Source organism: Cucumis melo, chromosome 9 (assembly GCF_025177605.1).
Source record: "Cucumis melo cultivar AY chromosome 9, USDA_Cmelo_AY_1.0, whole genome shotgun sequence".
NCBI classification, from domain to species: Eukaryota; Viridiplantae; Streptophyta; class Magnoliopsida; order Cucurbitales; family Cucurbitaceae; genus Cucumis; species Cucumis melo.
The window spans coordinates 11,638,503-11,652,172 of NC_066865.1; the positions used below are offsets into that span (position 1 = coordinate 11,638,503).

The window sequence follows — 13,670 nt, forward strand, 5'->3', positions numbered from 1 at the left end:
CTTTAGTATGTTTTTCAATAAAGTATGTACTGTGAGTTTATTATAATTAAATCTAACCACTCATGTTGTGATTATTGATCATTTTGTACGTACATTAGTATAACTAGCATATTGGAAATTAAAAAGAAGAAATGAAAACAAGTAAACAAAATCATAATTTCAATCTTATATTAATTTATTAAAGGAAATGAATGAATAATGAGTAATATGATTGGTTCATCGATTTATATATATAAAGAATAGGGTTATCTAATCTTACAACAAAACCAACAACTATCTAGAAATGTTGGACAAACTCTCTTATCGTAATGAATTAATCATAGACAACAAAATCAATCTTAAAGTAATCAAGGAGTTCGGAACAATAACGTTATATGTTGGTTTGTAAGACGTTACATGCACTACAAGAAGTGGAGAGATTTCCAACGCACAAAAACGTCGGCAAAAGTGGAAAAACGTCCACTACAAGAAAACCCCCTATTATGACAGTCGGTTCCATCCCAAATTGAAAGGATGGAACAAATAACTGTCATCAAATGTCAAAAACAGGGTTTTTGGCAGGAAAAGACGGTGATTTCGGAATGCCCAAATACATGACAGTTATTTGCTGTCATAATATATAAGGACATTAAAAAAATTAATTAAATATCTTTTATTAAAATAAAAAATAAAGAAAAGGAAAAATCCCTCACTTTCCTTCTTCAAAATCCCTCTCTTTTCTTCTTCACGCACACTCCCCTTTTCTTCTTCAAAATTCCTCCCCTCACGAACGACGAACGACTCACGACGAAAACCCCTAGCCTTAACCCCATTCTTCTCATCTCCATGTCCTTTCTTCTCGGCGACGGAGACCCACGGCGAGGAGACCCATATTGTCGCCGGTGAGTTCTTGACTCCATTTTCTTAATTATAACTTGTTGTGTTTGTTGTGTAAAAACACAATCTAGAAATTTAAACTTGATGAATCTGGTTGGCTAAAGAGAACCTTATGTTCTTTGGTTTTTTTTTTTTTTTTTTGTAAATTACGATGACCCATCTTGTAGGGACTAAAATTTTGAGAGTAACAAACTATTCCAATACACATTGTCTGTTCTTTGATTTGTTATTCATTTGTTATAATTAATAGCAAAGTTAAATATTGTTATTGGTTGCATATGTTTCCTTTGTGCTCCTAAAAAATAGTTGGTTTGATCTTCATGTTGACAACAAGATATTGCTGAGAATGACAACTGAGAATGAAGTAATTAAATACAAAAAATATATATAGTGACAATTGAGAATGAAGTAATTAAATACGTATGTTATAGTTAACCTCTCACCAGTTATAACCTCCAGCTTTGAAGATCTGAGATTCATATCGGTGTGGATTAGAAGAAGCCGCAACTGCGGCTTTCCGCAAGGAAAAGGATTGGATTTCTAAAGTATAATGAAAGGGGTTTTCAACTCTTGTAGATCTAAAAACTGCATGCCAAATACTTATTAACTCAACTCTTTTGTTATATTCCTTCGTGTATTTGTTATATTCCTTCCTCTAATGATTGATGGTATTTCTTCTATATAAGAAGATTGTGAAGAAGCACGCTCACCATTTGTGAAGAAGTACAAGACTGTCATACACCCTGGTGAGGTATGTCTTTCAATTTCTCAAACAATGAAGTATAAAACATATGAAAACATTAGATATAGTGAAGTTCATATTCATATAAGAAATCTATTCCTGTCAACATTATGCAATTTCTCAAGCTTTTTAATATATTTAGTTTTTGATTCTTGATATTAATAGGATTCTTGATATTAATACAACTTTGCTGATTTTCTTAAGTTTATAGCTTGCTGGTTTTTTCAAGTTTGTAACTTAGTTTTAGCTTGAATTGGGCTTCACATTTATGAAAAGATATGATCGCTTGTTTGAAGATAAGTTCTTTTGCTTTGAGTATTTTTGTATTTTGGTGCAACACAATCATCCTAAATTCTTTTGTAATTATATAATCATCCTAAATTTTTTTGTAATTGCATAATACTTTTGTGAAAAATATGGTGTGGCACTCAAATTTTCATCTCTACCGGCTATACATGCTCGTAATTATGCAAAGCCCATTTTTAGCTTTGAGTTTTGTTATTTGTTGTTGGTTTTGGACTTTGTGTGAAGTTTTGTAATTAATTTAGCTGAGTTTGTGGGCTGAATTTGGTATTTGCGATTCTGTTTTTCTTCTTTTTCATATGGATGCATTTGTAGATTTCATTTTTAGTGATGAAATTGTGCGTTGTGTACTTAAACAATAACATAATTTTGTGATCCGTTAGTAAAGCTTTCCATTTGAATACCCTCTACATTTCCAATACCAAGCTTAAAAGTTATAGAAAAGAATAATTTACTACCAAGTTTAGAAGTTACTATTGTTGGAGTGTGTATGTGCTTGTGTTGTTGAAGTGAATGTGTATTGTGTTGTTGAATCAATTTTGTTTCCTTTTATTTTCTTACTAGGTTTTGCCAGAATCTATTGGAGCAGCGAAACCATATTTGCGACAATTCATTGATGTATAGGCATTTTTGTAGGTTTGGTAGGAAAGTTTCTGGTTTAAATGTAGTTATTTAAATAACTTATTCGTAACAAACCATATATGTACCAACACTTAAAGCGATATTATAAAGTGTATGTTTCTTTATATTAAAGCGTTCACCGTTTCTTTATATTAAAGCGTTCACCGTTTCTTTCCATATGTGATTGTATTGGTCTGTGTAATGGTAAATATAATGGCAGGACAACATGAAAAATAGGATTCAATAAAAAATAGTGCAAGAAAAACAAGGACTAAAAACAAAATTATGACATTTAGATGTTAAAAAAAAAACAGTCATTGAAAAAGTTTGATTGACAGTTAATAAGTGTCATAAAAGATAAAATAATGACATTTAATATCTGTCATACAATATTAACAATGACAATTATCCGATGTCATAAAGTATAAACAATGATATTTATTAACTGTCATCGAAAATAAATAATGACAGTTATAACCTGTCATAAGATATTGAATTCGTGACATTTATTCTATGTCATGAAAAACCACATTCGTGACAGTTTTGGAGAACTGTCATCAAATACTTTTCATGACTGCAAAAAATTGTCACGAAAGCTTTTAATGATAGCATTTAACTGTCATCGTAGACCATTTTTCTACTAATGGTCGGAAAACCAATTCCCGACACAGAAAGGAACATCGGGAAGATCATCGAAAGAAGATGAAAGATATTATTTTGAAAATATTACTTAATACAATTTTCCTTTAAAAAATGGAAGAAGAAATGCATTATTGAAAGTTAGTTTGGAGGTAATAATTGTAATACAGATCCGGAAAATCCTCCAGACCCGGCCACCCGACCCGGAGACCCACACGCGACCCGACTCTACAGCGTGCGCCACGTGTGTCCTCAAATCCGGCCGCTTGCACGCGTGCGCTCCAAGCTGCGTCCGGCTCTCCTCGCACGAAGCCCTTCGTCTCGGCCCAGTTCTCGAACATGTCAGGCCCAAGCCCGCGATCCTCGTCCGGTTTTTACGCGCTTGAGCACCCGTGCCCCGACCCATCTTTGACGTTCGCTCGGCCCATCTTGCATAGTTGATGCACGCGTCCGCCCGTCCGTACCTGACCCTGGTTTGACCCGATTTGCTTCAGCCCGCACTCGTCTAATGGTGTGTTGGGCCGGGTCAAGCCCAATGGTTGATCTTGGGCCGATTCAATGTTTTTTTGGGCCAGTTCTGTGCAGATTTGATTGGTTTTTCCAGTCGGTTCGAGTGGTTCGGGAGCGGTTTTTGTACACCATCAAATTATTATTGTAATAATTTAGTTTTTTAGCTTAATTTAGGAGCCAAAACCAATCTATTCCAGGTTTGTCCTTCCATCTTTTCCTGCTGCCTGCGATTTTTTGTTATAGACGTTTTACAGGTGCTCAGGTTTGTTATAGACGTTTAAAATCTATAACAAAGATAAGATTCATGCTCACCTAGGTTAAAAACATATTTTCCAAATTTCATAGAATTAGGTCAATATCTTGTAAAACTAGTTACAAAAGGCTCACCTGATTTAATCTTATCAACAAGTCAGATAAGATGACTAAGGTTTGAGGTTTTTAAGTTGACGGTTTATGGAACACCTTCTACCTGGAGATCGTAATCATTTTTTAGCCTAGTTAACCTAGTTTTATGAGCATGCATGAGAGATGTGAGGTAATACAATTGGTTTATCACCTAGACATCGTAGGTTAAAATTCGGTATAATGATTATGCTGGATGTTTCACCTAGATTTAGGTTAAAATCCAGTATAAGGAAGGGACCTCTGTTAGAGAACATGTCCTGGATATGATGATGCACTTTAATATTGCTGAAGTAAATGATGGTCCCATCAATGAGGCAAATCAGGTGAGCTTTATTTTACAATCTCTTCGAACAACTCTGGGTAATGAGCTCTCATGTCGTCTTCCCTCTCCCATGTAGCCGCTTCGACTTTGTAATTCCGAGATAAGACTTTAACTAAAGGAATTCTTCTATTTCTCAACGTCCTTACCTCTCTAGCAAAAATCTCAACTGGTTGCTCTACATAGCTTAAATTTTCATCAATCTCTAATGGCTCGTAATCCACTACGTGAGACGGATTTGACACATAGTTTCTCAACATAGAAACATGGAACACGTCATAAACTGTAGAGAGTGATGGTGGCAATGTCAAACGATACGCCACAAGGCCAATTCGTTCCAGAATTTCAAATGGTCCAACAAAACGAGGACTCAATTTTTATTTCTTTTCAAATCATAAAACACCTTTCATAAGCGCTACTTTCAAGAACACTTTGTCTCCCACCTTAAACTCAAGATCTTTCTGTCTCATGTTAACATAACTTTCTGCCTACTCTGTGCTGCTTGCATACGTGCTATAATTTTCTGTATCGCTTCATTAGTAGACTGAACTAACTCAGGACCCATCAATCTCTATTCACCAACCTCTTCCTAACAAACAGGGGATCGACAACATTTTTCATACATAGCCTCAAACGGTGTCATGCCAATGGTAGTCTGAAAACTGTTGTTATAAGAAAACTCCATCAAATGCAAGTAAGAGTCCAACCTACCTAAAAACTCTAATGCACAAGCTTGCAACATGTCCTCTAAAACTTTGTTCAAACGCTCAGTTTGACCATTAGTCTGAGGGTAAAAAGCTGTACTGAAATCTAACTTCGTGTCCATGGCAGTCTGAAGTTTCTTCCAGAACTTGGAAGTGAAACGGACATCTCTGTCAGAAACAATCGACACTAGCATCCCATGTAGGTTCACAATCTCCGTCAAGTAAAACTGCGCCCACTTACTAGTAGTATAAGTGGATTTCCCTAGAATGAAGTGTGCTGATTTGGTAAGCCTGTCAACAACAACCCAAATCACTGCCTTCAGAGTTCTAGGCAATCCTATAATGAAATCCATAGACACATTCTCCCACTTCCATTTCGACACGCTTAAAGGTTGTAATAAACCTGCTAGTTTCTGTCTTGGTGCTTTAGCCTGTTAACACACCAAGCATTTACTAACAAATTCTGCCACCTCTCTCTTCATATTATGCCACCAATAAACTCGCTTCAGATCCTGATACATCTTTGTACTGCCTTGGTGCATGGAAAATGGGAAACTATGAGCCTCGATCAATAATTATGTTTTAACTACACTATCTGCTAGCATACAAAGATGCCTCTCAAACAAAAGCTCATCATCAAAGGACATAAAAAACCCATCAGCTTGCCCTATTCCTAGTAGAAGACGTTTTTCAACCAAATAAGGATCATTACATTGAGCAACAATAATCCTCTGTCTTAAAGTCGGTTGTACTGACAACTGAGCTAACTGCGAGGTGACTGCACCTACTGATACTGCAATCTCAACTCTCTTAAGGTCTCAATGCAAAGGGGCCTATTTGGTGATGAGTGCTGCTGAGTGTGATACCTTCCTACTAAGGGCATCAACTACTATATTTGCCTTACTTGGATGATACAATATCTCACAATCATAATCCTTTACTAATTCAAGCCATCTTCGCTGCCTCATATTCAACTCCTTTTGAGTGAAGAAGTATTTCAAGCTTTTATGGTCCATAAAAATTTGTATCTTCTCGCCATACAAATAATGTCTCCATATCTTCAGTACAAAAACTACTGCTGCCAACTCTAAATCATGGGTAAGGTAATTCTCCTCATGACTCTTCAACTGACGAGAAGCATAAGTGACGACTTTACCTTGCTGCATTAGAACATAACTCAAACCTTTCTTAGAAGCATCACTATAAATCACAAAACTCCCTGAACAATCAGGTATAGTAAGAATCGATGCAGTAACGAGCTTCTGTTTAAGGTTCTGAAAACTATCCTTACATGCCTTGCTCCAAACAAATGGAGCTCCCTTCCTGGTCAACTGAGTAAAAGGAGTTGCTATACGGGAAAAGTCCTCCATAAACCGATGGTAATAACCTGCTAAACCTAAAAAGCTACGAACTTCACTAACTGTGGAAGGTCGGGGCCAACTGGTAATAGCCTCTATCTTAGCTGGATCCACCAAAACACCATCTTTAGAAACCACATGGTCTAGAAAAAATACCTGCTACAACCAAAACTCACATTTTGAAAAATTTGCATATAATTTATTGGCTCGAAGGGTCTCTAGAATCATACGTAAGTGCTCCTCATGCTCTACCTCTGTCTTGGAATATTTTAAGATATCATCAATAAACACAATTACAAAAGTGTCTAAGAAATCCTTAAACACTTTGTTCATCAAATTCATAAACACTGTTGGAGCATTTGTCAATCCAAAGGACATCACAATGAACTCATAATGCCCATATCTCGAACGAAAGGCTGTTTTCGATATATCACTATCCTTAATCCTCAACTGATGGTATTCTGATCGAAGGTCGATCTTAGAGAACACTGTAGCCCTTGCAGCTGGTCAAACAGATCATCAATCCTGGGTAAAGGATACTCGTTCTTAATAGTTACCCTATTTAACTCTTTGTAGTCAATACACAAGCGCACTGACCCATCTTTCTTTTTCACAAACAAAACTGGTGCACCCCAAGATGACACACTCGGTCGAATGAAACCTTTGTCAAGTAACTCCTGCATTTCCTAAAATCCCTCAAATGTTTAGCCTTGGCCCACAGCTGGTCCGACACGCTCGAGTGTTCGACTGGAGCTTGAGAAGGAGCTGGCGGGGCAGTTGCTACGGTGCTCGCATCTGTATAAATCAAGTCCCTGAACCTCTGTTCCATAGCAGCGAGGCCCGTATGAGTGACCGGTATAGCAAGATTGGTAGCTTGAAATATAGGCTGCACTTTAGGTTGGACACGTCCTGCTCTTCTTCCTCGACCTCCTCGGCTACCCCTAAGAGCACCTTATTGGCAGCATTTTCCTAATAATCATTTGTAACTCTCTTAGTCTCAAACGATAATTCATGGCGTAGTTTAACTTAGGCAAGGTCATACATATAGAGTTATACATATAATTCATGAAAGCGTACCTAACGAGTGGTAAAGGATCGTTCTCGCCATAGGGACACAAAATAGACTTACATTATAAGTCAGTCTACAAAACCTAAAACTTAGGCTCTGATACCGACTACAACGACCCAACTTTTCAATCTAAGTGGAGGTCATTACTTACTGCGAAGACACGACATCCGACACAAAAAACTCAATAAAAACCCTGTTCAAAATTCATTAAAACTTCAGGATGTAATAAAATCATCTTCGGGTCCTATTTCAAATCAAATTTCAAAAGTTTCAAAACATAGTCTATGGAATTTAAAACAAAACAAACAAACAAATGTTCTAACCTAAACTTAAATTAAAATCCTCAAAACAAAAACAACAAAAACAACAAAGACATTGAGCGAAAGCATTAAAACTAGACATTTCCATATGGCTTTCATGCATCATTCTTTCCCCTCGCCGGTCTGTTTCGTACATTACCTTTACCTGAAAAAAAATTAAACATAAAAGGTTGAGTATAAAATATACTCAGTAAGACATCCACTAATGGTCCTGTTAGGGTAATAACAATTAGCTTCCTATTAAGGGGTACCTTGCACATAACAGTCTAGTGGTCCCGTAGGACGCACACGTCAATCAGTCTAGTGAACCTGAAGGATTCACATATCAGTCTAGTGATCCCGTCGGATACACATATCAGTCTAATGATCCCGTCGGATACACAACATGTGGTGATCCCATAGGACACTGTACCTGCAAGGTACACTACCCCATAGATAAAGCTAACGATTACCCATCAATTCATCATAAACAGTCTACAACAGTCACAACACAATATTGGAATTTGTATAAATTTAAAAAAGAATACATTTGTACAAATTTTTTTTAAAAAATTAATCATTACATTACTTAAGAATTAATGGTTGTATAAAATGATATTTTATTTTATTTATTGAGAAAAATGATATTTTCGTAATTCTGAAATGTTTTTGTTTTGTTGTTTCTTTGTTTTCTTTTGTGTGGGCATGTCTAGAAATTGGAATGTCATGGTGGTTTGAAATCAATGAATTAAAGGATGCTTGTTTTGTCTTGGTTTGGTATTTTGAAGTGGGAATTTTTTTTTTTTAATAAGCAAGTTTATTTTGCAACTTAGAAAAATGATGAATTGTAGCAAAATGAAAATGTGAATTTCTCTACTAAAAATGTTTGTTGTTAATAGGATGATTTGATTGTCACACCCTGTTCTAGGTTTTTCTCCTCTAATCTAGATCGTGACGCGATTCTACTCTTTAAAAACATTTTTTTTTTCTAATGTAAGATCAGTGAAACACTTTTTTATTAAAGAAGATAATCATTTATTAACGAAACACACAAACAACACATATATATGAACAATTTAAGCCATTAATCAACAAAAAATTTTCACTTACCTAATTACAATGTTCATATATCTTGAACGTATATAGTGTCAAATCCTCAGAATCGTCTCATGTTAACATAAAGTTCATGAACAATTTCCAAGTTAGAAAACTATCAACCCCATATAGAGAATGTAAAAAAGAATGCTCAAACCCCGATATATAAACTATAATAAGAAAGGAATGATCAAACTTATATCTAACTAATTCTACATAATACACAACTATAAATATCAAGTACCCCTTATGATCAACACACCCATTTCAAAAATTGCAATAATCTACATACCACAAATAAACGTTCTATACCCATGTACTAACAAATATGTAAATCCATTAATAATATAATTAAAATAAAATTTCAACTTATATGCCTAACACATATCTTTGAAAATTGAGCACTCTTATCTCCATGACATGAGTTTCAAAAAGTATATAAACGTCAAATCGATAAAGTCTTTGATACTCTATGGTTCATACTCAATAGTAACTTCTTTTTAATTTCCACATATTTTATCCATAACCTATACTCCAAATATATTGTCAATAAACTAAAAGAGAATAAATTCTCATGAATGTTCAATGCTTTCATTTTTTTTATTTTGAAAATTAAATAATATAAAGAGAGAATGAGCAAGATGGAAAAGAGGCGAAGGGAAAGAATAATTTATTGACGATAAAATTGTCGGAAATGATATTTATTTGAATCATATAGAAATTAGACGATGTTTGTACTTTGGAAGGCTATTAGAGCTATTAAAGATAATAATAATAATAATTAATAATAACAATAATATATATAAATATTATTTATTTATTCCATCGTATAAATGCATAAATTTTACCTAATTACAGTACTTAAGAATTAATAGTTGTATAAAAGGGTCTTTTAACAAATAATATTATATCCATATATGTATAAGTTAACCAATTACATGGAACAGAGAAGAACACTTTTAATTGAATAATCAATTATCACGCAGAAAAATATAAAAGTTAACTAATTTATATTACTTTTTTTTTAAAAAAAACCTTTATTGTGTATATATTTATTTTAGAGGCTTTTTAAAAAATAGTAATTAAAAAAAAAAAAAAACAAACCCTATACCTTTATTCGAAAAAACTACTAAAACACCAAAATCTATTACAATTAATTTTTTTAGTGTAAATATCTTTTATTATTTGTTTGGATTCATTAAGTTCATAAATGAGTTGTTGTTTATATTTGTTAGTAGCCAAGGGTCTTAATTTATTATTTTATTATTATATGGTCTTGTTTTTATCTTTTGGACGATGATAGGTGTCAATTAAGCATTGGAAATTAAAAAATAATTCAAAGTAATAAAATAAAAATAATATATAAAAATGAAAGAAGTTGAAAAAATGGAATAAACAAAAGAGAGAAAGGAAATTAAAGTGCTTGCTTTTGGAAAGGTCTAAAATACCCTCATACATGGGTATAAAAGAACAAAGACATCGCCTACTTCAACATCTCATCCTCCATACTTGTAACCAATCAAGGATCTTTATACAACATTTTCCCATTCTCATCTTTATTTCTATATCTCTATCTCGTTCATCCAAATACTATTTTAATGGCAGGCCAAAGCACACACTATGTGGCATATCCAAGAGCTGCCTCAATAACATGGAGTGATGACACTCGATACTGGAGTTGGGCCCCCGCGGATTTTTGCGGGTATATAATCTTGAACTCAAATTTAATTTGTTCATTAATTCATATCTCATGCATTTTCATCTATTACTTTTGTTTTGATTTATAAAATCATAAACTAGTTATTAGATTCAACTTTTATGAGTATGGATTATGTTGTATTATATGTTATTTTTGTTCTCTCTCACACCATGGCATTTAAAACCTTGCAGCTACCCAATTGAAGAAGCCCGACTTTTGCAAGTATCTTGGCTCGATTGTCGTTGGAGCATGGATTCATCTAGTTTCAAACAAGATCTTTGGTACAATGTAAGCATTGAAGTAATGATGGCAAACACCGCGTCTGGATGGGATATTCCACTTAACCTTGAAATCGATATGCCAGATGGGAGTAAGCAAGAGTCTCAAATAGTATTGGCGGGCAAACAACCAAATGTGTGGTTCAAGATTCCATTAGGTAAATTCATAATAAGTGGTTCTGTGACTAGTGGGATACTTCGATTTGGTTTCTACAATCATGGAGGGCATTGGAAAAGAGGGTTAATCGTGAGAGCTCTTTCCATTCAAGCATAAAGATGAGTTTCAAATGATATGTTAACAGAGTAATAGCATAAAACACTAAATAATAAGACCTTTTGCTCTACTTGCAAAAACTTTAAGTTTAAATGGGTTCTATTTTATCTATGGTAGATGCTAAATATAATGTAACACAACATAAAAATATATAAATAAATAATATGACCTTTTGCATAGTAGCAATAAGTTCAGTTTAAAAACTTTAGTATGTTTTTCAATAAAGTATGTACTGTGAGTTTATTATAATTAAATCTAACCACTCATGTTGTGATTATTGATCATTTTGTACGTACATTAGTATAACTAGCATATTGGAAATTAAAAAGAAGAAATGAAAACAAGTAAACAAAATCATAATTTCAATCTTATATTAATTTATTAAAGGAAATGAATGAATAATGAGTAATATGATTGGTTCATCGATTTATATATATAAAGAATAGGGTTATCTAATCTTACAACAAAACCAACAACTATCTAGAAATGTTGGACAAACTCTCTTATCGTAATGAATTAATCATAGACAACAAAATCAATCTTAAAGTAATCAAGGAGTTCGGAACAATAACGTTATATGTTGGTTTGTAAGACGTTACATGCACTACAAGAAGTGGAGAGATTTCCAACGCACAAAAACGTCGGCAAAAGTGGAAAAACGTCCACTACAAGAAAACCCCCTATTATGACAGTCGGTTCCATCCCAAATTGAAAGGATGGAACAAATAACTGTCATCAAATGTCAAAAACAGGGTTTTTGGCAGGAAAAGACGGTGATTTCGGAATGCCCAAATACATGACAGTTATTTGCTGTCATAATATATAAGGACATTAAAAAAATTAATTAAATATCTTTTATTAAAATAAAAAATAAAGAAAAGGAAAAATCCCTCACTTTCCTTCTTCAAAATCCCTCTCTTTTCTTCTTCACGCACACTCCCCTTTTCTTCTTCAAAATTCCTCCCCTCACGAACGACGAACGACTCACGACGAAAACCCCTAGCCTTAACCCCATTCTTCTCATCTCCATGTCCTTTCTTCTCGGCGACGGAGACCCACGGCGAGGAGACCCATATTGTCGCCGGTGAGTTCTTGACTCCATTTTCTTAATTATAACTTGTTGTGTTTGTTGTGTAAAAACACAATCTAGAAATTTAAACTTGATGAATCTGGTTGGCTAAAGAGAACCTTATGTTCTTTGGTTTTTTTTTTTTTTTTTGTAAATTACGATGACCCATCTTGTAGGGACTAAAATTTTGAGAGCAACAAACTATTCCAATACACATTGTCTGTTCTTTGATTTGTTATTCATTTGTTATAATTAATAGCAAAGTTAAATATTGTTATTGGTTGCATATGTTTCCTTTGTGCTCCTAAAAAATAGTTGGTTTGATCTTCATGTTGACAACAAGATATTGCTGAGAATGACAACTGAGAATGAAGTAATTAAATACAAAAAATATATATAGTGACAATTGAGAATGAAGTAATTAAATACGTATGTTATAGTTAACCTCTCACCAGTTATAACCTCCAGCTTTGAAGATCTGAGATTCATATCGGTGTGGATTAGAAGAAGTCGCAACTGCGGCTTTCCGCAAGGAAAAGGATTGGATTTCTAAAGTATAATGAAAGAGGTTTTCAACTCTTGTAGATCTAAAAATTGCATGCCAAATACTTATTAACTCAACTCTTTTGTTATATTCCTTCGTGTATTTGTTATATTCCTTCCTCTAATGATTGATGGTATTTCTTCTATATAAGAAGATTGTGAAGAAGCACGCTCACCATTTGTGAAGAAGTACAAGACTGTCATACACCCTGGTGAGGTATGTCTTTCAATTTCTCAAACAATGAAGTATAAAACATATGAAAACATGTGGAAATTAAAAAGAAGTTACTATTGAGTATTGACAGTTAATAAGTGTCATAAAAGATAAATATATTTGGAGTATAGAAATCTGCCTTCTTCAGCTGCATGTGTCAAGCTGCCTCCTAAGCCATGCCGTCCGCGAGCCTCCCTTTCTTATAGCCACTTGAGCCGGTGTTTGGTAAGGGAGAAATTGTGAATTTTGTAGTTGTTTCCTTAACCGATTTTAATCTTATTGTTGGAATAAATTGTTAGATTGATTGGGTTCATGACCATGGATTTTCTTAAAGGTTTGGAAGTCGAATTCTTGAATTCTACGACAGATTTCTCTGGAGTTTGATTCTCCATTTGCTTAGGTAATTTGTAGATCTTGTAAATTGGGTATTTTGTTCGGGCAACTTGCTTATTTAGTATTTAAATTCCTCATGTTATGTTTAGGTTGGTTCGTTGGATCTTAGTTTGGTTAAGGAGCGTAGCTAATCTAAGGTAAGGGATCTGTACTACTGGACTTGATTTAGAACTGAAAGGTATTGATTGATGCAAATGTTATAATTAATGAATGCACTGAATTGACTGCTAAGTATGAGAAGAAAAACGTTGTTAGTTTAC

The 13,670-nt window shown here is 34.1% G+C and overlaps 1 protein-coding gene across 1 annotated transcript; it reads left to right on the top strand.

Annotated features, from left to right (window-relative positions):
* Positions 1–10,448: 10,448 nt before the first annotated feature.
* Positions 10,449–11,387, top strand: LEC17 (17 kDa phloem lectin). The gene is made up of 2 exons (NM_001305649.1): positions 10,449–10,642; positions 10,831–11,387. The coding sequence occupies exons 1-2, from the start codon at positions 10,539–10,541 to the stop codon at positions 11,189–11,191; spliced, it is 465 nt and encodes a 154-aa protein (NP_001292578.1). The 5' UTR covers positions 10,449–10,538; the 3' UTR covers positions 11,192–11,387.
* Positions 11,388–13,670: the final 2,283 nt, after the last annotated feature.